The sequence below is a fragment of the Artibeus jamaicensis genome, unplaced genomic scaffold (assembly GCF_021234435.1).
Source record: "Artibeus jamaicensis isolate MK-2021 breed Jamaican fruit bat unplaced genomic scaffold, CSHL_Jam_final contig_477, whole genome shotgun sequence".
Classification (NCBI taxonomy): domain Eukaryota; kingdom Metazoa; phylum Chordata; class Mammalia; order Chiroptera; family Phyllostomidae; genus Artibeus; species Artibeus jamaicensis.
The window spans coordinates 6,708,612-6,733,347 of NW_026521854.1; the positions used below are offsets into that span (position 1 = coordinate 6,708,612).

Below are 24,736 nucleotides of genomic sequence, written 5' to 3' on the forward strand. Positions count from 1 at the left end.
AAACCGGGACTCCCTCTTCTACTTGTGGGGAGTCCCTGAGCCTCGGTTTCCCCCTCTAAAACCACTATGAAAGTCCCCATCTTTCCGGACTGTTGGCGTCATCAGGGGCACCTGGTCCTCCTCAGGCATCTGAGGCACCCTCAGGGAGAGGAGGAAGTACTAGGTCTACATATGGGGTTTAGGGCTCAAGGGGCTCTAGGCATAGATCCCCTCCATCCCGGAGATGTGAGTGGGGACCACCAGGCGGTGTCCCCCTCAATCCCACAAATAGCCCTGGCTTATAAGGAAATTGTTTCCTTCTTCAGTAAAACCCAGAACCTTTGGGAAGAAGCCAGGGGTGGGGGGGTGGATGGGAGGGCCTCAGAGGTCTGGGCTCTGTGTTGCATGGAGCAGGACTCCCTCACACATGCTGTGCACACCCCATGCCCCCCCCCACCTGGGCACTGTGCTCAGGCCACTTGAAGCACTCCAGCGTGTGCAAGCTGTACGTGTCTATTGGCTGCGCAACAGTACCCTGCTCACCTACATCCCCAATACACTCAGCTAACAGGGCTCAGGTATCTGGGTGGCAGGCATGGGACTGGGTGACTGGCTCTGTCTAGTTTTTGCTTTGAGCACAGAGCACTGTATCCCTGGTGTAGGGTCCAGGTGTGTGCCTGCCTGGCCTGTCTACAGCTCACCAGTGAGTCAAGGTTGGGGGGTGGTCTGGCCTCCTTGGGGCCACACCAAAGGCAGGAATACCTCAGCCATGTCATGACTCACCCTGCAGGGCCGAGGCCTATGGCAACTGCCAGCTCTGCAGGAAAACCAGGACTGAGACCCCTGCCCAGGACGCCATGCATTGGGCCTCACCTGTGAGAATGATGTTGGGGATGCTGCTGTGGCTGGGATAGCCCAGCTGCTGTGCGTCTGGCAGGCTCCCGTGGCTGCCTGTCAAGCCCATCATGGCTGCCTGCGAGTAGTTGAGTGTAGAGCCTGGGCTGTACAGACTGCTGGAGCTGATGGCAGTCTCCATCATGTTGAACTGTTCCAGCTGGGAGGGGATACAGGGTGTGAGGCTGGCCACCGAGCACTGGGTGCTGTGAGCTGCCCTGCGTGAGGCTGCCAGGACCACGTCCTCTGCAGGACGCCTGGTGCTGTATTCAGGCCCACCCTCAGGGGCTGCCCACGTGAGTCCCTCTGCTCTGAGGTATCACCTTCTCCTAACTCTCAGGGCTTGCTGGATGAATGAATAAGTGGATGGATGGATAAATGAATGGATGGGTGAGTGACCAGATCCAGGCAGTGGCCAAGCCCTCCTGTGCCTGTACGCCTGATCCTGGCCTCCACACAAAGCCAGCATGACCTCCCATAAACCCACGTGCATGGACCACGCTGAGCGCCAATCTCTGCTGGCGTTCACTGCCACGCAAGGTGCAGAAGCCAGGGGAGGCAAAGATGGCCCCATGCTCCACTGCCTGAAGACCGGGGGTGGAATTCACGCCTGAGGGCGGGCAGGGTCCAGGCAAACATTTGCTGGGGGCGCTGTGGCCCGTGCGCCCGCTCACCTGGTGGGACAGAGCATTGGCCTGCCTGGCTGCCATCTGCTGCTCATAGTATGAGTCCCCAAACACGCTGCCCAGGTTGGAAGAGTGCTGCAGATAGAAGAGAGGCCTGCTGTCATCACAGTCCCCAAGACTGGGGTGGGGGATGGGGGCTGCTGTAGGGGGTCTTCCACAGGCTGGTTGAGCCCGCAGGGAGGCCCTGAGACCTCCTGGAGGATGCTCAAGGGAGGGGAGGCCTATGACAGCTATTCCAGGGCTCCCAGGAGAACCCACTCTGAGTTGGTGCTCCCCCATCTCAGGATGACAGCTTCTTTCCACTGCCTGCTCCGGGGTGGGGGGGGGAGGTAGGGGACTCTACACTGTTGACATCTCCCAAAGCACCAACCCCATCTCCTCTCCTTGAGTACACATGAGGGTGACCTCCTTTCTGTCAGACAGAAGAGGAGGGGGTTGGGGATGTGGGTATCAGGAACCCTGCCTGACAGGCCCCAGAGGAAAGTGTGTAACGGGCAAAGGCACGAGGTCTTTTAAGTGTTCGGGATTTGATGAGCTCTTGGTGACCTTTGTCAGGCTCTCAGGGAGATATGGGACTGGTCAGTAGGCCATGCACATGTGGGTAGCATGGGCACAAACACAGGACAGGCGCTCGGAAAACCCCTCCCCTGTTGGCCTCTGGTTGCCTGCCACTGAGACCCCAGGGACCGTGGGCAGGCATATGGCTCCATTACTGCTCGTTCAAGGCTGGCCAGGACAGGAGAGTGGGGGCTACCGCTGGGAATGGAGTGGGAGGACAGGGCCTCAGATGTGGTGGGGACACCAGAAAGAGCTTGGAGTCCTTGCCCACTCTGGAGATATGGCCCCAGATGGTGGGATGGATGGAGCCTGACGGGATGTGGAAGGGATAAGGGGGGCAGCTGGTATGTGGCCAGGCTGCACCCGAAACACCAGGCCTGGAGAGAGACACCCCCAGCCTGGATCCCAAGTGTCTTTTCTGCAGGACAGGGTGTCTCATGGAAGCTGCTGCACTATGGCCATTCCCAGATGTCCCAAGTGATGTATTTAGCATGCATCCTCTCAAATGTCTCCACAGACCAAAGGCCCTGGAACCCTCCCTCTGAGCTCCCTGTTCTAGAAAGGTCCCCATGTGCTCTGATGATGACCAAGGATTGAGTCTCAGGCCTCCATCCCAGCCAGAGCTTGGCCACAAATCCACTGGCTGCTCCAGGTGGTTGGTGGGCTGAGAACAGAAAGGAACAAATAGCTACCTCAGTGGGCAGGGAGGGTCCTCAAAATGAATGTTCTATTTCCAGAGAAGACTTAAAAATCACCAGCTTCAGGCTGAAGGTTTTGGCTGCGTTTGCCCATAAAGGAAGTGGCAGGTTTGTTCCAGGGCACTTGTCCCTTTCCTCATGGCTTTGGCCTCAGAAAGGCCCAGCACGCACAGGGGACCCCAGGCCATGGTTTCTCTTGTGAGGAGGCCATAAAGGTGTGCCAAAAAGGTTTGCTCAGAATTAAACAGGGAGGCAGCACACACACCAGTACAACCCTAGCTGCCTGATACCCAGTGTGTCTGCTCGAGGCTGGGTGGCACTGCCCTCCCCAGGCCTCTGTGTCCAGGAGAGATGCTCTCTGGGCCATGGAGGCATGGGGGACCAATGCATCCTGGAGGACCAAACCTGCAGAGGGTAGTCAGGTCTGCCCTCTGCCCAGTACTTGTTGCCCCTCTAAGCTACGGTCTCTGGTTGGGGTCAGACAGCCTGATGGCTCCATCCTCACACCTGAGTGAGCAGCCTGCATCCCTCATGAGCACATGATGGATGGACAGAGGGACCAACACACAGACCGGGGCTTGACGTGACAGGAACACGCTCTCTGCCCAGGATGGACCACTTTGGTTCAGGCAAATCTCTCCTGAAAGAAATCCTCTTGACCCTTAAATTCCTGTCCTGCTTCAAATTAGAGGGATGTTATTCAGGGACTGGCCCTGGGAAGGACTGCCCATCTGGGACAGGCCCCAGCTGCTTGCCCTGCCAGGATCAGCTTCTCTAGCCTGCTGTGTCCCACAGCACCACACAACGAGACCACCTTCACGGAGCTACAAGAGCTTAGAGCTAGCATGGATGGACTGAGTGTGCAGGTACTAGGCTGGGCCCTGGTGTGTCCCAAGCTTACTGCCACCTTCCCTGCATGCCTATGGAGCAGGAGGCTGCACCCCAATGGGTCGAAGCAGGATCCCTAGCGGCTGTGGGTGGCAGAGGAAGCACCTGGGGAGGGCCTCTTCTGTAGCAGATGGAGCCTTGAGTCCTTTCTGAGCAGATGCTCACCGTCCCAACACAAAGAACCAGGCTTGGGGTGCATGTCTGAGAGTTGGGGAGGTGGGGACAAGGGAGCCCAATGTCTTTCCTGTCAGGTCCTATCTGGAGCTCTTCTCCATGCTCTATGTAGGAAGTAGAATCCTCTTTCCTCTTGGTCAAAAATGAGGCCTCAGAGCCTGGGGCACTGCAGGGGACCCTAGCGGTTTCTTAGCTTGGTGACCTTTTGGAGACTGAGAGCCTCTGCTGCTAGAATAAGATGTTTCAGGCCCAGATGTCAGTATTTTGGGCACCCCTTCTCCTCTGATGGAACTTTCCATCCTGAATGGAATGTGGCTATGACCAAGCTGGGTATGCAAAGTCAGAGACTGGGGCCCAGATGTGCTGGGTATGGGGAGGAAACCTGCATCTGATGGGCGCTGTCAAGCCCTGCCTGTGGCCTAGGGCCTGGGGTCAGCCTCAGTCTCATCTGTGGGAGGGGGACAAAGACCCAACAGGCTGCTGTGCTGTTCAGAGAAGCTTCCTAGGGGACACACCTTCCAATGGGATATAGGAGACTGAAGGAGGCTGAAGAGTCAGTGCCCCCACCACAGTGGGCTGCCACCTCAGCTGTGCCCCAAAGCAAGGGAAACACCCCCCACTTTCAAAACCCTTAAGGCACCAGGCCTCAGGGTGGGCAGATGCAGGCGGGGACATGTGCACAGGCTGTTGGATGCATATTTGGGGCACATTCAGGGCTGTTCCCAGCCACTGGATGAGGAGCGGGGGGATGGCTGACACTAAGATCATTAATAGGAGTAAGGTGCCCACCCCCCCAGCCGGGGCCTTGCACAGATCAGAGAAGCAGCGGGAACGAGGGGCAGCGCGTTATCCTCCCAGCCCTGTGGAGCGGACAAGATGAGATGAAGTGAGGCACATGGCACAAATGGTGGGCAGGGGCACAGGGGTGCAAGGCAAGGCTGGGGTATGGGTGGCAGCATCCCTTACTTGTGGGGAGCTCCCAGGGGAGAAGCCTTGATTGGAGACAGGTGAGGTGGGAGACTGGTTGACTGGGGTGCCGGCACTAGTGCGGTACTGCTGCAGAGCCGGGGCCTGCAATGACAGATGGGTCAGGATGCAGAGGACCCAGCCCAGGTCCCCACTGAACCCCCACAAGTTCCCACCCCTCAGTGAGCAGGGGACCTGGGCCCAGAGCCCGGGGCCCCATGGAGACCTGCCTCCACACCCAGCTCCCAGGTGTGGGGGCTGTAGCCAGAGAACCTGCAAATCGGCCTCATGGAGTTGTTCTAGAGGGCTGTGGAGGAGTAAGGGAGGGGTCTACTTCAACTCAGCAGGCTTCAAAGCACCCACGCCCCATACATATGCACACACCCACATACATGCATACCCATGCACTCACAGGCAGGGATGGCCCAGGGCTGGGCAGGCAGGCACTGCTTTTTGCTTCTGACTCCAGGTGGGCCCCAGGCATGTCCCGCACACCTCAAGGTGGTAGCACTGACAGCAGGGCTCTCAGCACCAAGGAGTCACTATCACTGGCCTGGCTCAGAACGAGCCAGATGAGGCCATGCTATTCAGAGACCTCAGAAAAGTAGCCACTTCCTTGTTCAAAGGCAGAGGGCCCTGGTTTCTCACCAGACCCTGGATTTAAACCCTGCCTGACCTCTCTAAGTCTGCTGTTCACTGAGGTCCAGGCAGCCAGCCCAGGGCCCCATAAGTGCTCAGTCTTCTCTGTTTCCTCAGGGGCCTGTTCTGAGCAGTGTGAGAAGGGTCCTGATCCTGGAAGGGGCATGGGAACTCAATGAACAGGGTGTGGGTGGCACCAGTGTGGTCACTTGCTGAAGATGCTCTCCCTGCCTGGGATAGTCTGCAGAAACTCTGGAGGCGGCTGCCTGTGCCCTAAGGGAGTCAGAGACAGCAGTCCCTGGATGGTGCTGGGCAATGTACTTCCTGCTCTGGGAGCCTGGGGAGGAGCTATGTGTATACCTGGCTCAGATACCTAGGCCCCCAGTGTCCACCCAGCTTCAAAGTTATGCCCTGTGACAGGAGCCTGTTAGGGAACTGGGTGCCCAGGCTAACCCTAGCATCAAAGCTGCCCCTACACCTGCTGTGTTAATGCTGAAGGAAAGGCTTGGGCACTTTCCTGTGTGTGGGTGTGCCTGCCCACCCAGGGGCTGGAACAGCTTGGAAACGTGGGTCTCTACTGTTAGGACACTGCCTGCCCCATCAGCTCAGGGGGTCTATTCTTTGCATAGCACATGCTATTCTGAAAGCATTTGTCCTGTGGCTGGTAGCTGAGGTTGAGTGGAGAGGGCACTGTGTTCCACACATGGGTCTCTGCTCCACTGGATGTGACTAAAGGTAGCAATGACCATGCCCTTCCCACCAGAGTCTGAACAGTCAGAAGGGTTTAGGATTGCAGGGGAAAAACCTAGCACTTGTTACCCTGAGACCAGCTCACGTAAGTCTGAGCTGCAGTCCCTGGCCTGGGTAGGGGGTCCCATGGTTTGAGCCACAGCACTCCCTGGCCCAGCCAGGAAAGTGGGTCCCACAGTCTGAGCCCTGGACCTCAGGTACAGGGTCCTGTTCTATAATGGAGCTACAGCCACCAGCCCAGGCAGGGATCGGGGGTGGGTCTCAGGGACCAAGGTCAGGCACTGTGCTGTATCTCTTTCTCCCCTCCAAATTCACCTCTATCTCCTCTGGCTCCCAGATGTCCTTTCCCCAGGCCCTGACTTGGCAGCCACACATGACTAGCCCATCTTGGGTAAAGTTCAGGGCACTGACCCTTGCCTGTGCCTTAGTTCCCCCCATATGTACTTGGGGTGAAAACCTTGGCTTGAGAATTCCAGGCAGAAACTCCAATGGGCACCCAGTCCCCAGTAATGTCTGTCTGCTTCAGTCCCAAATCCTGCTAAACTGGCCTCCAAGTGGAGCCTTGAAACAGCTGCAGATATAGCTGGGTGCCTAACTATCCTTGGGCCCTGGGCACCCAACTCTCCCATAGTCCCAGGCTCCTCCTGCATGACCCCAGAGCCAGGCCCCTAGGACCCTGTCCCAGGCTTACCGAGGCAATGTCGATCCCCATTGGCGGCTGGCCTGGGTTGTCTGGGGGGGGCTGGGGGAGAGAGGACGGTACCGTGACCGTGAGCGGAGGCAGCTGGGGCCCCCGTGTCAGGCTGGCGCTTGGCATCAGAGGACTGCCTGGGGGGAGGCCAACAGGCACCTGGGGAGGCGGTGGAGGTGGCTGCTGCTGAGATGCAGGTGGTGGGGGTGGCGGGGGCTGGGGCTGCGGTGGAGTCGACTGCTGGGAGCCTGCCTGGGTGAAGAAGGCGTAGGGCAGCTGCTGCTCCAGAGACAGGGCGTCCATGGCCATGGCCTGTGGAAAGAGTAGGGCATCAGGCTCAGGGGTCAGCAGTGGGCCCCAGGGGGCTCCCACAGCCTGGCAAGCTCAGCGATATGATGGATGAACAAAGGGATGTCCATATACTGGATCTGGGATGCACAAGCCTAGAGAGGGCCTGGCCCAGGGTCATGAAGGTCAGGCTACAGCGGGAGAGGACTTGGGCATCCAATGCAGCTGGCTACACCCTGCGCCTAACCAGCCTTTCTTTCACCCTCACCAACCCAAGAAGTGACACAACCTTCTGCACTCACTCAGTCTCAGAAAGTGCTGGCCTCTTTGAGCTGAAGTTTCCCCACTGCAGCCAGGCACAAGGTATGACACTCCAATAGCTTTGTGCGTGGCTAGTACTAGCTCCCTGGTGGGGGAAGGGACCCCCCCCCACCACCACCCTGCAGCCTGGCCCACCTGGGGAGGTCAGACAGGGTACTGGTGAGGAAGGCACTGGTGTAGCCACTTGGTGATGACCAGCTCAAACCTCCTCAGAGTTGGAAAAAGGAAAACAAGCAGAAGAAGTTTCCAACCATTATGAGTCTGTGAGGAGAGTCCCTGGAACAAGCGGGACTTCTGACCTGTGTTGGAGGCAGTACAGGTCTCAGAGCTTAGCAGATGCCTAACCTCTAACAAGCAGTTAATTAATAATCACAAAGTACTTTCCAGAAAGGGAAAGCAAGCCTAAGAGATTGGGGGTGGGGAGAAGAGGCAGGGGTCACAGATAGAGTGATGACACAGCTGCCAGAAACCACCATGGCTCTGTCTGCATCCTGATCTGAATGAGACCACTGTGCAAGCAGACACGGAGGGGAACCTGGCCCAGAACGGGCATTGAAACATGTGAAGGAATGACCTGATTTCATTATAAGTCAATGATTCCATCAAGGTTATGTTAAAAAAAAGAGGTAAAATATTATCTATCAGGGATTTAAAAAAAAAAGATAAAATGGACAAATTCCTAGAAACACCAATTACCAAAACTCACCCAAGAAAAAACAGAAAATCTGAGTAGACCTATATCAAGTAAGGATGTTGAATTAGTAATCACAAACCTCCCAGTAAATATGAAAGCCTGGACCTGGGTGGCTTCACTCACGAATTCTACCAAACATTAGAAGAATTAATACCACCCTGACTGGGGTAGCTCAGTGGGCTGTGTGTCTCCCCACAACCTGAAAGGTCGATGGTTTAATTCCCTGTCAGGGCACATGTCTGGGTTGTGAGCCAGGTCTCTGGCTGCAAGCGTGCAAACTGATTGATGTTTCTCTCACACGTCGATGTTTTTCTCCCTCTCCCTTCCCTCTCTCTAAAAGCAAATAAATAAAATCTTTAACAACAAAAAGAATGAACACCAATACTTCTCAAACTCTTCCAAAAAACAGAGGAGAGAAGGCTTCCTAACTCATTCTTTGAGCCTCAGTTGACTAAGTGGACAAGAGAAGAATCAAATTACTGAAATCAAAATTGAAAGTGGGGACATTACTACCACCTTTACAGAAATAAAGGATTATGAGAGAGCGCTATTACTATGAACAGTTGTATACCAGCTCACTGCATGACCTAGGTGAAACAGACCAATTCCCAGGCACACACAACCACAAAAAAAAGCAGACGAAGCAAAATTACAGTCAATTGAAAAAGAAAACTGGCTAAAATTTATCTTGGCCCTGACCAGGTAGTTCAGTTAGCTAGAGCGTCATCCCCATACGCCAAGGCTAAGGATTCAATCCCAGGTCAGGGCACATGAAAGAATCAACCAATGAATGCATAAATAGAACACCAAGTCGGTGTTTCTCTCTCTCTCAAAATCAATCAATAATTTTTTTAAAGTAAAAATAAATAAAATTTTGTTTTGGAAAATTTCTATTAGACCCTAAAGAACAGAATAACAAAGCATGCTCACTCATACCGAAAGAGCTAACGTTGGAACAGCCCATGATGGCAGAGGGGGTTCCAAACCACTGATCAATGCATTTCCCATGTGTTTGAAAAGCTGACAAAAAGCCAAAAATGCTGGACTGTTTCTACGGTCCCTCTGGAAGGAACAGGAGGCCACCTAGAGAGGCAGAGCCGAGATACCCCCCACCCCACTGTGCCCTCGAACCTGAGTGATGGGTGACAGGGGGGAGAGGGTGGGCGACACCTGCTGGGCCTGTTGCCGCCGTGCTTCTGAGCTCAGGGACAGTGGGCTGACACCAGCCGGACGGTGCTGTGGTGAGGAGCCTGGAGTACTCATCCCTGGAAGAAAGGAAGGGTGAGCATGACTCCAGCCTCCAAAAGGCCACTCACACACTCACAAGTCACTGCTGGGGACAGTGCAATCGCTAAGATAGAAGCCAGTGGGCATGTCCTGATTGTCAAACTCAGGGTACCTTCCTCCTTCAAGGTCCTGCTACCCTGACCTTTGGGCCCCCAGCTCTGTGTGGTCTCTATTCTCCTTCTAGAATCCCATGAGGACCAACACTGTCCATGCTGATCCTGTCATCCCTTCAGGAGGGGTGTGCACTGCAGGCCCTGCCAGGGAGAACTCTGCCTCTAGGCTGCCACATGATTGGCCCCTGGATGGATATGTCACCAGGCTGGTCTAATGAGACCCTGCCCTGGGACTTTTGATGGAACTTCAAGAAGAGAACCCAGAGCTGTATGTGTGTGTACACGTGTGTGTATAAGAGGGGATCCTTTGGCTGGAACAGGATCAGTAGAAGAATGAGGTGGGAGAGGCAGCACCTAAGCCCTGGATGTAGCTACATGGGCATTTCTTCTCTTCTGGAGACAACTGGTCTTTTTCTCCTAAACTGGCTTGGGTTTTGGTTAACTTCAAGCAAGTCAGTCCTGCCTGACATTGTTTCCCCTTGACCTTCATTCAATGCACATGTCCCTTTCTATAACTGCTCCTTTGGCCAGATCTCCTCTCAGCCCTGGACCTGTGTAGCCGGAAGCTGCTCTATCCCCCATCTCACTTCCATGTCCTTTTCCCCCCACCTGTGTATTCTCCATGCTAAAGTATCAACCTTGCTGGGATGCCTAACCTAGAAACTCAGTTATTTTTTTATCTTCTTCCCAAACCCTCACTTGTGATGAAGCTCCTGCCAGGGACTCTACATTGTCCCTTCCCTCCCCTTGGGCTCCTCCCCCAGCAATCTGATCCCTGGATACATCTGCTGTGAAGGAGCTGAATGAGGTCAGGTTCAGTGTGGCAGCAGTTGGGGCCTGTTGGGTTATCCTGGGGCACTGTGCCAGGGAGGCAACAGGCCTCCTGATGCCAGGAAGAGCCCTGAGGGCCTGGCTAATCCCCCAGACTCTGTTTCCTTGTCTTTGAGGTGGAGATGATATCAGCCACCCTTGCCAGTTAACTGTGAGGCCCTAATGAGGTTGTGAGCCAGCTCTGGAGAGTCTGGCCCATAAGTAAGACCACTGAAGGTGCCTAACTCACCCAGGAGAGCTGGCCTATCCTGCTAAGGGCACCAGATCAACCTTGTTCCAGCAGGTACAATGACAGGTTCATAGGCTAGGGGGGCTACACCCAGCATGCACTGAGGGGGATGACGGGCAGCCTTCTCTCTGCCCAGGGCAGCTGCTCGCTGCGTCATCCATGTGAGGCAAGCCCGGTCACGCCTGCACTTCCCCTTGGATGCCCTGGTGGCTCATCTTGGCAGAGCACTGCAGGGCGGGGGGGCCTGTTGCTGTTGACTGCTCCCAAGGCACAGCCCAGGGATCCAATTTCCGCACAGACTGTGGGCCCCAGAATCAGGCTGCTTTTGACAGAGCGATGCCAAGGGAGGCATAGTCAAGAGGCCTGGACAGGAGTCCAGGAGACACCTGGACACTTGGAGTGGGTGCCCTGGGCTGTTCCCTCTTCTTCTCTAAGCATTCAATACTTTATAGGTCCAGCAGACTGAGGAACATGTGACATCCAGAGAGCCGATGTCAGGGTTGAGTAAGTAGCACAGCCAAATGCCAGGAGTGAGAGGAACAGTGGGGCGACAGGGACAGGTGGGACTGTGGCAAATAGGAGTGCTCTGGCCCACCTTGAGCATAGGACCTTGACCCACTGCTGTTAGGCTTCCTGATTCAAGAGAAGCCAGTAATCCAGATTTTTACATGCACTCTCCTGATGTTTAAGTGTCTATTCAAAGCATCACGCACACAGTTGTGGGCCAGACAAAATACACCATTGGGCTGAATTTGGCACTTGGGCTGCCAGCTTCTAACATCTGCCCTGAATACAAAGGCGTTTTTGAATCCCCTGCTGGATTGCAGAGTGAGCTCCCGGCCTCACATGGGGGCTGGGAGGGTGGACAAATGCCTTGCTGTTGAATTCCTTTTGGCAACCTGGATCACCTTTGGGAAGAGGAGCGGGGCCAGCTGGAAGAGAAGTCTGGGCAGGCAGGGAGAGCTGCCAGGGGAGGACGGGCCAGGTGGCAGGGGCCTGGCCCAAGGCACGTAAGCCCAGAGTGTGGGGGCAGCCAGGTGCAGAACAGTGCCAGGAAAGAGGACCCAGGCCTGTTGTCCTCCCAGGTCCCAGTGGACCATCAGGGAAACCACTCCAGCAAATGTGGAAGGGGACAAGAGGAGCTGCTTTCTCCCTGGTGGGAAGGCCTCTTCCTCCTCTAAGGCTTATGTTCTGACTGGTGGGGGAGGGCTGGATGGGGGAGCAATTTCCACGTGTGCCAGAGGCTGAGGCTCAGCTTGATTTAAAATGCGTCTGGAAAGTGAAGCCCCTGCCAAGTGAGCTGCTGGTACGGCAGGTTAGGAAACAACCCAACACATGTCAGATATCACTGGCAGATACTGGAGATGGGTGGTTGGGGCCCATCCCCCCACACCTCAGAGTCCCCTCCCACCTGCCTCCCAACAAGGGGTCTGCAACTTTTATACATGCTTGTTTTCCTGTGCTTGTTTAGACTCTGTTCAGGTTAGAAGTACACAGCTCCTGGTGGGTGCTGGGGGGCTGCCAAGGACCCTTGGGTGCAGGGGGTGATGATCTGGAGGCTGTAGTCAGAAGTGGGGAAAAAATGGGGCCAGGAAACTGCAATGTCAGCACCAGCCAGGGAAAGGTGGGAGGCACCAGCCCCAGAACTGACCTTCCAATTTCTCCCTTTGCACAGGCCAATGCCTGCACTGCCGCCCACTGGTCTCTAGGGGTCATGGGTCTCAGGCTTCTCTGAATCTGCCCATTTGTATTTGGGTCTTCCCTGAGGGGCACAGCCAGGCTGGTGAGACTTAACCCTCTGCTCCGTTGTTAAGTCTGGATGGGCACAGGGCCAGGAGTGTTGTAGAAAGAACACAACCACAACATCGTCAGGCTGGAGTCCCAGCCCTCTCTTCACTGTCTGTCTTCCATCGACTTGTGTAACCTGGGAACATGACACTGTCCTCAACACACCTCACCTTCCCAGGCCATGTGAGCACCAGAGCCAGGACTGACTCTCCTCCACTGCCCAAATCAACCTGGCTCCCAAGCCAGCCAGTTTCCCCTGGAAATCTCTCTGTAGAGTGTTTGATAGGGCCCTGCCCTGGTCCAGGTGCTACCTGCCCCGACAGCCTGTTCTCCCAGGACGGCAGCAAATGTGACTTTAAGCATGTGATTCTCTCAGAAAACACTGTGTGGCACTGCCCGCTACACTCAAAGTGATAAACGGGGGGAGCACTGGCTATTCTGTGGCCCTGGGCAGGATGGAGAGTACATGATGTAGCGCTCTCACTAACCAGGTCTGGTACCTGTGGGCTCACAGAGGGGCCCCCGGCCCCTCCTGTCCGTCCCAGCACCAGGACTGCTGGGGAACACCCGATCTCCTCACTGAATGCAAAGCACACACCCCACAGTTAACTTGGTGCAGAGGCCACAGTAGGGTTGCAGGAGAGGCCCAGCCCAGGGGACAGGTGAGAGCAAAGTAGTAACTCAAGGTGAATACAGAAAAGCAAGTTTGTGTGAGAGTCCAGGTGGAAGGTGTGGGCAGAAGCCACGAGGCCTCACTGAGGAGAGGAGGTGTGAACAGAGATGGGACAGGTGAGGGGCCCCCTGCTGCCTAAAGGAGAGGACCACGGGGGAGGAAGAGCATGTGCGAAGGCCCCAAGGTGAGCTAATCAGCTGGAGAGGAGAGGTGTAGGGGGTGGGTAATAAGGGGCTATGCAAGGTCCCAAGCAGAGGGCCATGGGCTGACAGCTGTTCTAGGTGGAGAAGAGATGGGGACTAGGAAGAGAGGGGTGACGGCAGGTGGGGGCTGTGAAGGCCCAAGGGGCTGCTAGGAGGGCCCAAGTTGGGCTGGGTCCTAATGGTGGGGCTAATGAGACATGCCAATGGGGCAGGGTCAGCAAGGGGACAGACAAATTGAGGAGGACACCTCCAGGTTCCTGTCCCCTGTGCTGCAGGGGACAGTGCTATTGACCTCTAGGAGGAACAGGGTGGGTGGGGGTGGTGCCAGGAAATACTGAGCTGGGTGAGGGCCACAAGGGTCATCCCTGAAGACATGACCAGGGAGAAATGAGTGTGGAGCCTGGGGGAGTGTGGAGTCAGGCTAAAAAGTCCCAAGCATGTACCCACACTCAGCTAAGGGAAGGGAGAGCCTGGCTCACCCCACTCTCTGAAGCCCTAGCACCCCTTGGAGCCACTGTCCCATCCCTGGGGGCACCATGAACCTTCCCACCAGCATGAATTTTCCCAGGCTGTGCCCTCTGCCTAAACACCGCCCCCCCTAGGGCAGCCTGGTAACACCAAGCCCTCATGCTGGGCTCTGCTCCCACCCTATGACCAGAATTTTGGAAGTGACCCTGCTCAGTCACTTTGTGTACGTACGTACGTATGTACACACACACACACACACACACACACACACACACACTAACACACACACACACACTTGTCCTTGCTAGACAGTGAGCTCTGTCAGGGAAGAAGGTGTGCTCACCGCCCGGCCTTACCCTGGCCAGTACCACCGATGCCCAGGTGCGTCAGGTTGGCAGTGAGGTTGCCGGTGCTACTGGAACTGCTGAGAGCAGGGAAGGTGGGCTCCTCAGGGTCCAGCGGGGTTGGGAGCGGGGAAGGGAAGTGGATGTTGGTCAGGTCGGGCAGGGAACCCCCAGTGTTGTGAGCGGCAGGGATCAGGGCTGTAGTGTTTTCCTGGTCAGCAGATGGAAAGATGCTAGGAAAAGGCCAGACACAAGGGAATGAGCTCTTGAATTGTAGCTGCCAGTTCCCCAGAAGCTATAACAGAAGTGGAAAGGGGCTTGCAAAAACAGTAACAAAAAAACTCCCTAGCAGGCGCAAAATAACATCCTGTGATTAGATGCTGCTATGCTGCAGAAACAACCATTAGCCGGAACCTCTACTTCCTAAATGGGATCTTAGGAAGCAGCCTACCCCTGTAGGGACAGGAGATGGGTAAGGGTCATCCTGTTGCCTGGGGACAGGGTGTGTCTAAGAGACGGGAACATCTTTGAAAGCAAGCCTTGCTGGATGGATGGCTGCCAGCAGCTTGGCATCCCTCTTGTCTGGACTTGTAGTAAGCAGCTGGGAATTTGTGGTGGGGAAGATGGGGTTTTGTCCGAGCAGACCCTGGTGGCCACAGGCATGCAGGGCAGGTCCCATTGTGACTTACTTGATTCCAGGGACCTCGCAGGACTTGGGCCTGGACCCTGTCTGAAAGAAAAGACAGCAGAGGCTGGCAGCTTCCTCACAGAATAGCTGACCTCCCCAAGAGGCCCTTGTGATGCTCAAGGAGAAGCAAGTTCATGGGGTCCCAGGGAGTCTTACAGATGAAGAATGGCCTTGTGAGATGGTGGAGGTGGGGGGTTGTCCCAGACATGCCCGGGGCAAAACCAAGAGTTAAGTAGAGAGGGTCTCCCTGTGGCCCCTCTGACTTCACTCTGCCTGGTAAGGTGGCATGGTCCAGGGCTGATGTGGTGCCTTGTCAGAGCTGGCATCCGGAGGGGATCACGCTGCCTGCTCTCTACATCTCAACCCCTCAGGGCTATGCCCAGGCTGTCAGCTACTAGCTCTGAAGCTGGCCCACTGGAAACCTGGGTGGCAAGGGCTAACCCCTCATATATTCCTGGAGCAGGGCAGGGAGGAGAGGTGTTTCCAGGGTCAGGGACTGTCTCTGCTCAGCATTTGTCTGTCCACCCCTAGAAAGGACATCATACGAGGAGGCCTAAGGGAGCTTAACTGGTTGCCCTAAACACAAAGAGGCTGCCACTCTGCCCCTAGCTGCCCCTCCTTCCTGTGGCGCCCAGAACTGTGACTCCCATGGGGACCCAGTACTCCACTACTTGAGAGCGAGAACTCTGACTGCCCTGCAGGCTGGCCTGGGAACAAGCGGTCCCAGGGGAACCCTGTCTGCAATGAGACTGGTTTTTCCTCTAAACTAGAGATGTTATCACCACTGGAGATCTATAGGCTCCAGGCCAAGCTCCTAGACTCTCCTTCAAAGACAAAGCAGGGAACTCTTCCTATGGCAGCAGACATGACAGGACAAAGCCTGGGTGCTGACAGAGGCTCCGCTGTGTCACGTTCCCTAATTCCTGTCTGCCTCTGGGGCCCTCAGGTAGACATTCCTGCTGATGTGTTCTTTAGGGATTAGCAGACAAGAACGTGGGCTTACTGGGGAGGGCTGGGCCAGCCCGCACACACACCCAGTGAGGGGGAGCGCCTGACTGGCAGTGGCTGAGGTGCCTGAGGGGGGCATGTGAACAGCAGGTCTTGACGAACTGGGGTGGAAGGAGTTTCTACCTGGCCGCCAGCTGCTTAATTCTGGGAGTAAACACTCGCTTCATTACCAGCTTTTTACAAAGCACCTTGACAATGACTTTCCAAAGAATCTTTTCAAAAGCATTCCATACAAACAGTATTAAGTATTCACCCATCATGCCCAAGCTGCCCCAAACAAATCCAATGAAATCCCTATACTGACATCCTCCCAGAGGTATGCATCATTTTGCACAGTAGTTAAAAGGGGTCTTGCCAGGATGCTGGGCTCTCCCACGCTCCCACCCAGGAGGTCAGGCTGTTTCCCCAACACTCGCCACCTTCTTCTTTATGGCAGCCCCACATTCGGGTGCGGGCAGGGCCAGTGATGTCCTTGTCTCACCCCTGTGCAGGGCCCATGCCAATCACTGTACTGTCCAATGTTCGTGTATGTGCTGTAGAAGCAAGCACGGGTTTCATTTAATCCTTTATATGCTTTACAAGCGTAAGAGGCCTGTGTTCATGTTAAACTGGCTGACACAGTGGTCAAATCTGAGTTAGGGTTTTACTTCAGGGAGAATGAGGCTCCCTCAATATGTTCATCATCTTTGCCCAGCTGTACTTACAAAAAGATCAACAATGAAACCACTTCTGGAAAGCCCACAGGCTCTTACCTTCTTGGTGTCCCATGCTTGCTTGGAAAGGTTCTTGTCTGTGTCCGACGTGGTTTCCTCCATTCCTGGCACTGTTAGCAGTAAGACTGGAGGAAGGTACAGGGAGGAGAGTCAGAAAAGGCATCTCCCTGCAGCTCTCTGGTGGTACCAGGAGGGCATTTCCCTGACACACAGTGACTTCTGAGGATTGTACTCAAGTACAAAAAGCGTTTCATTTAAAAAAAAAAAAAAACCCTAAAAAAAATAAGTCAGGGGCCCTGTGACTTAAGCTCTGGAACTAGAGACATACATTGACTCAGCCTCCTAATTGGGCCAACTTGGGCCTTGGAGGCCTAGGGCTACAAAGAATAGCTGAGAAATTCTCCCCCCGTGAGCAGCCACTGCCCTGTGGACACCTGCCTCTCCCTCCTGGGCCATCAGCACAGTGTCACACCACTCAGTGTCAGCTGGGTTGGCTGGATCCATCATGGTAGCTGTGGGCCCATGAGTTAGTTGCAATGCCAGCCAGCCTTAGGGGAGGGAGGGAAGGGAGGAGGGGAGGAGGGGAGGAGGGGAGAGGGGAGGAAGGGGAGGGAAGGCCTGAGAGACTGGATGGCCATCATTTGAGGCCACGAGACCAGCTGCACCTGAAGGCCCTTTTGCTTGGACCTTTTGGTAACAGTGACATTAAACATTTTCCTGATGGGACCCAATTTCTTCATGCCTGTTGGAGGTCCAGTTTTTCACTGGCAACAGGACCATAATGAACAGGGCCAGATGGGTTAACTGATCCTTCCTGAAACCTGGAGGGGCCACGCTGGAGGGTGGGGGGGCAGCCACACTTACCCCCAACCCTATCACTATCTGAGCCCCTCCTAGAGGAATAGGGACATGTGACATATCTCGTCTACCCCCACCCCAGGGCCAAGTAGACTCTGAACTGTCAGGGATTCAAGGCTTGCAGCTCCCTTCCCCAGTCACAGAGTCCTGCTTATCCCAAAAGCCCACATTCTTAGGAAATGGCCACCTCAGAGCTGCCTCCCATCCCTGGATAGGGAACAGAAGGGAAATGCCAGGCACTGTGTTCTTGTCACCTCTGAACATTTAGAATCCTGTTATTCTAAAGACAGTTCCTTCTGTAATCTCACCCTCACTGCCTGATAAGCTAGGGTCCCAGGAAGCTGCAGTGCAAAGAGGGCACCACCCCGCCAAAAGAGGTAAAGTTCTGGTGGACAATCCTTCTACCAGTAGAATCTCCCTGGTGCTTACAGGTTTGCCCTGTGAGCTGCTAATAAAAAGTGAGCATTTGGGCCTTCACTGTACATGATTAATTCTCTGGTTTCAGTGTCTTGGGGCAGGTAAGGCCCCTAAGGGGTTTTCTGGGGCTGGCCTCATAGTATCACTCTCCCCTCTCTGGATAACGCTGTCCCAGTTTTAAGATGGCATGTGCTCTCCTGGGAGGTCCCTGAGACGCTGCCTGTGCTCAGCTCTGAGGAGAAACTGGGGGCCTGGGCACAGACCTGCCAAGCTGCAGGGCTATGTACATGGCCATATTGGAGAGGAGGATCTAGGCAAGAGCTGGGAGAAAACCAGCCCCTTTCTCACCCACCAAGGCCAGGAAGGGCCCAGGGGCTGTGGCAGGAGGGTTCTGAGCAGCAGAACCAGGATGTGGTCCAGTGTGAAGCCCTGGATCAAGCTGCATCTGAAGTTGAACATTTAGCTCTGGTCTGCTCAATAGTGAACTGATAACTGCCCCTTTTGCTTGATCTTGCAGCTGCCTGCATTTAAAAGAAAGGCCCCCAGACTGTGTGGCCACGACAAATCCATGAACAGAAGGCAATGGGTATTTGCAGGTGCTGTTTTCTCTGCCTAGAAAAACTCCTACACTCTCTTCAAAATCCAATACAAATAGTGCCATCTCTAAAGATTCCCTGGGCCCCTCCCCTTCTTCCACAGCACCCACTGAGTCTTCCTTTGCAGGTGTGACCTCCCATGAGCCACAGCTATGACCTCCGGGAGCACAGGGGCTACCACTGGACTTGCCTGACCTGAGGAAAGACACCCATGTGTCCGGTCCATACCTCTTTTCTGGTGTGCATCTTGGGACCCGCCCATAAAGGGCTCTGGCTGGGTGGGTGTCATTGTGCTCTGGTGCAGGGCAGAGTCAGAATTGGTCCTGGGAGAGGAAAAAGACAGTAAGCCCAGGCCCCAGGGGTGATAAAGGGTAGTCCTGGCCCCCTGTGATCCACGACATGCCCAATGGGACAAGGCAGAAGTTGTAGGTCATTTCTGTGAGCTGCTGCATCTCAGCATTGTTCTCAAAAGAACCAGAAGAGTGACTGTGACCATGGTTTTCATGTACAAAGCCTATCTGCAGCAGAGCTGTCGCTCTGTAGTAACTTGTCCCTACCTGTCCCTGTCCCCTCCTGCCCCACGTACTCTCAGTCTTAGGGAAAGGACAGAACCTTCCTGCTGAAACCCCCTGGAGAAGACGGCCCAACGGTCCCACAGTGGCCAAGCCTTATGGGTACTACAAGGCCCTAGCCCATCACTGGGTCCCCTTTGGTGACATACACCAATGAGCAACCCCACCCTCTGGGACACTCATTTACAAACCAGGTGTGACAGACAGGAAAAGGAGGCAGTGACTTAGGGCTCCTGAGAGAAGGCAGCCCCTGGGAGTGCAGGGAAGTATGAGGGAAGGGCCTGGGGGAAGACCTTGCTGTAAGCAGCCCAAATGCTACTGGGAACTCCACCCTCTGCCCCGGGGCCAGGGTCACCCGATCTGCTCCCAGCAACAAGTGCTTGGAGGGAAGAGTTCCAAACAGCCCTCAGCTGCCCAGCATACTATGGGTGACCAAGGGGAGCTGGGTGGGCAGGCAAAAGGCAGGTCCATCAGCACAGCTGACAATTTGGGGGTGAGAATAAGAGCCGCGCACAGCCAATGGGGATGCCCCAGACACTGAGAATGATGTGAAGGAAACTTAGTTAAGAGAGAAGAGCAAATTATAAAGGACCAGGCTAGGGCCAGCTGAGCAGTGAGGAACCAGTCGGGGTCCTAGCCCCCCACCAGTTGTGTGTCTTTGAGCAAGTGTCCTGACCTGTCTGTGCTCAATTTCCTCTCTATATAATGGGGAGAATGACGGCACATATTCCATGAAGTTGTGTTTTCTATCAGTTAGTGTATGTGACAATTGAATAGGGCCTGATATATGATAAGTGCTGGGGGGAAATTTAATTATGTTATTGAATTAATTACATATTGTAGTGTATATGTATATATATATATATATTTAAGTTTGCTTACTTTTGGACTTCTTTTTAACTGAAATTACATACACACATATACATTTTCTGTGTATGATAAAGTATATGTAATATAAAATTTACTACTTTAATCATTTTAAAAGATTTTATTTATTTACTTTTAGAGAGAGAGGAAGGGAAAGAGAAGGAAAAAGAGAGAGAAACAGCAAGGTGGGAGAGATACATGAATCAGTTGCTTCTTGCATACTCCCAACCAGGGACCTGGCTTATAACCCAGGCATGTACTCTGACTGGGAATCAAACCAGCGACCTTTTGATTTGTATGCCAGTGCTCAATCCACTGAACCACACCAGCCAGGGCCATCTTAGTTGTTTTGAAGTGTGTACTTCCGTGGCATTACGTGTATTTGTATTGGTGTACAACTTGTATTTTTGTAGGTATTTATATTTGTTATTAGCTTAGACTTTTATAAATGATAGCATTATGGGTGTTTTTTCCCTCTTATAGGTACATTTATTTATTTTCCTAGTCTTCTAGCAATAAATGTATAATACTTTTATAACCACATTTTCATGACCATTTAGCAATGTGGGAAACCACAGCATTAAATGAAAAAAAGCAAGCTACAACACTGACTATCCAATGTAATCTCAACTTCACTTAAAAAAGAAAAGAGCTTAAACTCCTGGATAATTAGTTTTGTCATTTCAAAGTGACTACACGTTAGTCTTCCAAGCACAACCAGGATGAAAGTTTGGTTTTGTTTTCAACGAGAGGGCTGGGGGCTGGCTCTGGGTCACTGACCTTCTCCAGCTGGTATCCGAGGGTGGTGAGAGGTACACAGTACCATAAGGGCAGCTGTCCGCTTGAGTGTGAGTTAAGGGGTTGGTGCTGTTGACTCAGGCCCCACCCTAGTCCCAGAAACCTGGTGGCCAGGCTACTGGGAGCCTGCAAACAGCTGGGGCCGCAGGGTGGGAAGGGGGGGGCCCTTTCCTTCCTGGCTGTGAGTGGCCCCAGGGGCAGCCCTATTCACCTAGCACTCAGCACTCACCCCCTGCAAGCACACGTGCGGGCTGCACCCCTTCCAAGAGGGGCCTCAGCCGTGAAACCGGGGCCCACAGGGGCGACGGGGAGTCTAATTCAGATGACCCAGGTCATGACTCTTAATTCTCGGCTGATGGGCGGATCCTGGGGCCTGAGGGCTCCGTCTGGGGCCCAGCTGGTCGGACTCCCCCAGCCACGGAAATGAGAACCAGAAAAGAACAGGCTTCTCTGTTCTAGAAAGCAGGGGGTCCCAGAGCAGCACTTAGACTCTGGGGGGTGGGGCTGGCTGGCTGAGCACCAAGAGGTGGCTGAGTTGGGAGGGACTCCTGACCAACTCTCTGTTTGGCTGAGGTGCAGACGGGAGTTTTGTGTGTTCAGATGGAGTCTCCCTTGGATCTGTCTGGGTCTGGCTCAGACCCCTCAGCCCCACTGCCTTGGCTGGTCTGTCTTCCACGTGGCCTTGGGAGAGGTCCACCAACATGGCCTTGATGTGTGGTCACCCTGCTCACAGCCTTCCTGGGCCCCACTGTCCAGCCGGGAGTCCAAGTGCAATGTAATTCAGTGTCACCTTTCCCAACTCTCACCACAGGCTGCATGCTTCAGTAGCCACCTCTGCATCCTCATTCCCTGTGTCCCTCAGTCCCCATCTAGCCACAGGCTCTTCACAGCCTCCTCTGAGAAGTCCACTGGGAAGTCCACTGGGGAGGTCCCGATCCATCCTCAGAACTGGTAGCTTCATTAGTTAGATAAACTCAGGGTCCTGCCGTCACCAACAGGGCCCAGCCCCCTGACCCAAGTCCTCTGTGAAAAGGATATCTGCCGTCCATGTTTGTCCACCGACAGGGGCCGGCGGTGTGGGGAGCCGAGCCGGCTGCGTTCTCGGTACACTCTGTCTACCAGCCCATGGTGCCGGGTAGTCCGGCTGGTGTCCAGGCCTGAGGACTGAAAGGGTGTCTGGGGGAGGAGTAGGAGCCAGCATAGGGAGAAAGAGATGGAAAAAAAATGAGAGAAACCCAAAATGGTTATCAGCTGTGGCCTACTCCCAGGATCTGACCTCAGGGACCCCCACTGCCAAGACCCTCTCAGCCACCATGGGGCAACCTGGACAGGTTTCCTCCTGTGAACAGCACCCGGCCTCCGAGCACTGTGGCCATGGAGGTGAGTTGCGGACCCCAGGCGCCACGGTGGCAGGCGTGCAGTGAGGCCAACATGCACGGGCCAGGCAGAGCGGCACAAGCTCAGGGCCGATGCCAGCCAGGGTGCCAGGGGTGCAGATGGCCTGAGCAGCACCCTCCCCCACTCAGCCTCACCAGGTGCAGACAGGCCTCCGCCTTCTCTCTCGGGCCTGGCTGGCCTTCTCTTCCCACCTACGTCATCCCCGGAGGGGCTGCCAAGAGACAGCCCGGGGCTTCTAGCCGAGGATGTTGAGGGGCCCACTGGCCAAGTGCTGGCTCCCTAGAGGCTCCTTGTTGAGCCTGGGGCTGTTCTCAACCTAGAGCCTCCAGAGCCCTCCCTTACCATATTCCAACACCACTATAAGCCAAGCGCAGGTATTTTCCAGGGGCCCTGGCCAATGGTTGGCAGGATAGGGCTTCCTTCTAGCACCTGGGGCTGGCAAGAGGCACCTCCAGCCAAGCCCTAATCCTTCTCCCAGCTCTATACCCCTGGGACCCCCAGAAGCCTGCTCTCTGCCATCCCTGGCACCCTGGGGCTCCTTGCCATCTGACTGCAGTAAGACTGGCAGCCTCAGTCAGCTCTGGACACAGCCTGTCCCCCTGCATGGCCATCTGGTCCTCAGGTCCCCCTGTCTTCTCTGGGAAGTGGGGTAAAAAGTGATTTCCCTCTGCCATGGCTGGAAACTTGCTCTTCCCCATGTATCCAAACACCTCACCTGACATTCAGGGCTGGCTGCTCTTCCAGTGTCTAGGACCCCTGTCTCTCTCTGACCCACCAAGCAACCTGACACTTGGGAGATGGCTATGACTAAGAGAGGGAGGGAACCTTGCCATCCAGCAGGGATACCAGAGGATAGGGGCCACTCGCCTCCTCTTAGACATATGCTTAGAAAGCAGAGGGAAAATTGAGGCGGCTGAAGCAGAGCCAGAGTCAGAGGGATGCTCAGCGGGCTACAGCCCAGCTGCCCAGGCTGCATCTAAGATCTATGCACACACATGTACATGTGGTACAGGAACAACCTTGAAGCATTGGTGCGCATGCTTGAATTCTTGGGTTGGAGTCTCTCCACATGATCACACACACTTCTCCAGACATGGGGTACAGAGCAGATAGGTTTCTGTTTGTCAAACAGACACCTCCCACCAGGCCAGGAGGACAGCCACGCTGGGGACACCAAAAGCCTCAGCCCGGGGGCTCATTTACCAGAGAGACAGGAGCTGCTGCCAGGGCATCCCCCAGAAATCCGCTGGGCTGGAAATGCAAAGAACCGAGACTCTGAGATGCTCTGACCTCACCTGGTCCCCTGGAGCCCCAGCAGGCCCCTGCACCCTCAGCCCTAGGGGCTCCATGCTGGCCCACACAGGCAAGCTCAGGGTGTCCAGAGAGATGCCTTCCTCCAGAGAGGAGGGGACGAAGACAGAGGAAGGGGAGAGCAGGGGGAGGGGGAGAACCCCAACTCAGAAGTGCCCTGACGAAAGGTCAGCTTGACAGCCCCAGGCATCCATTCCAATGAGAAGGCTGTCCAAGGAGGGCCATGCCCCAGGGGCCCACAGCTGAGCTGAGCAGACCCTGAGCCAGCCTGGGGGATCCTGGCCAGTGGTCTGTTGCATCCCAGTGGCAGTATCATGGGAGGACTAGTGGATGGGGGGTTACTTGTGTGGGGGCTGAGCTCCTTGAGGGACCAGACCACCTGGCCTATCAGCATGTGGACAGATATGATTGTTTCTGGGGGCCTGTCTCAGCAATGGGACAGAAGTGTGGCAGACCATGAACCTGTCCCTATGGAGCAGACACCATGCTTGCTGGGGGTGACCTGGCTCTCAGTGCCAGCTCCCCAGCCCACCTTGCCTCTGCTTCCACCTGTAGACCAGGGAAAGAGGCTGGCACTGTGCCCAGGTGGTGAGCCTTATCTTCTGCTATTTATGATAAGGATGTGCAAGGCGGCTCTGTGGCCTGCGGGAGCCATGCTATGTGGGTCCCTGCCAAGAAACGTTTGCAGACAAGTGGGGTCAGGCCTCAGGGCCTCCTTCTGAGAACCGCTGGGCTTGCGGATTAGTGAGGCTGATGGAGCCAAGCCCCAGAGGCCCTAAGCAGTTCCCGCTGCCGCACAGCCGGCCAACAGGTGTAGTGGCTGCTGAAATGCTTGAGGCCAGACTAAGGCCTCGCTGCAGGGTCTGCTGATGCTGACAGGGGACTGGCTGGGGTGATCCGGGTGAGGCCTGGCCAGGCCATCCCAGGGACAGGAAAGGAATAGGTGGGTGTGGGGAGAGAGGGCTGTGGCAATTGTCTGCTGACCCCAGCTGTCTGCAGCAGCCATCATGCACACACACTTACCCAGAGTGGATGTGTCCCAGGTGGGAAGCCAGGGAAAGCTCCGCTAGGGAGGGAGTCTGGGAAGGGGGCGGAGGGTGTTGCTCACCTGGAAGGGCAGATCCACAGTGCCGCTCCCAATCTGGTTCACATTGGGCAGGGACCCGCCATAGTACTGGCCGCGGCTTGGGCCCAGCTGCAGATACTGTGACTTCTGGAGCTGGAGCTACAAGAGAGAAATCATCAGCTGCAGAGGGGGCCAGGGAGCCCTCTCCAGCACACCCCACAGAGTGCCACCCCCAAGAACCTGGAAGGGACTCAAGTGGTGGGATCAGTGGCACCAGTCACA

General features: G+C 55.1%; 1 protein-coding gene across 9 annotated transcripts in view; it reads right to left on the reverse strand.

The window, feature by feature from the left end:
- Positions 1-24,736, reverse strand: part of CRTC1 (CREB regulated transcription coactivator 1) — a 59,318-nt gene that overhangs the window by 5,302 nt on the left and 29,280 nt on the right. For 2 of the 9 annotated variants that reach the window (XM_037142083.2, XM_037142081.2), the window contains 13 exons: positions 24,497-24,613; positions 23,281-23,328; positions 21,718-21,855; positions 20,662-20,723; positions 18,671-18,765; positions 16,611-16,696; positions 14,852-14,892; positions 14,175-14,395; positions 9,358-9,491; positions 6,924-7,235; positions 4,844-4,948; positions 1,548-1,634; positions 853-1,033 (listed from right to left, as the gene is read on the reverse strand). In XM_037142083.2, the coding sequence (XP_036997978.1) occupies positions 853-1,033; positions 1,548-1,634; positions 4,844-4,948; positions 6,924-7,235; positions 9,358-9,491; positions 14,175-14,395; positions 14,852-14,892; positions 16,611-16,696; positions 18,671-18,765; positions 20,662-20,723; positions 21,718-21,855; positions 23,281-23,328; positions 24,497-24,613 (1,627 nt within the window). The remainder of the gene's footprint in view (positions 1-852; positions 1,034-1,547; positions 1,635-4,843; positions 4,949-6,923; positions 7,236-9,357; positions 9,492-14,174; positions 14,396-14,851; positions 14,893-16,610; positions 16,697-18,670; positions 18,766-20,661; positions 20,724-21,717; positions 21,856-23,280; positions 23,329-24,496; positions 24,614-24,736) is intronic. The other 7 variants (XM_037142085.2, XM_037142084.2, XM_037142087.2 and 4 more) reach the window with 6 other exon arrangements.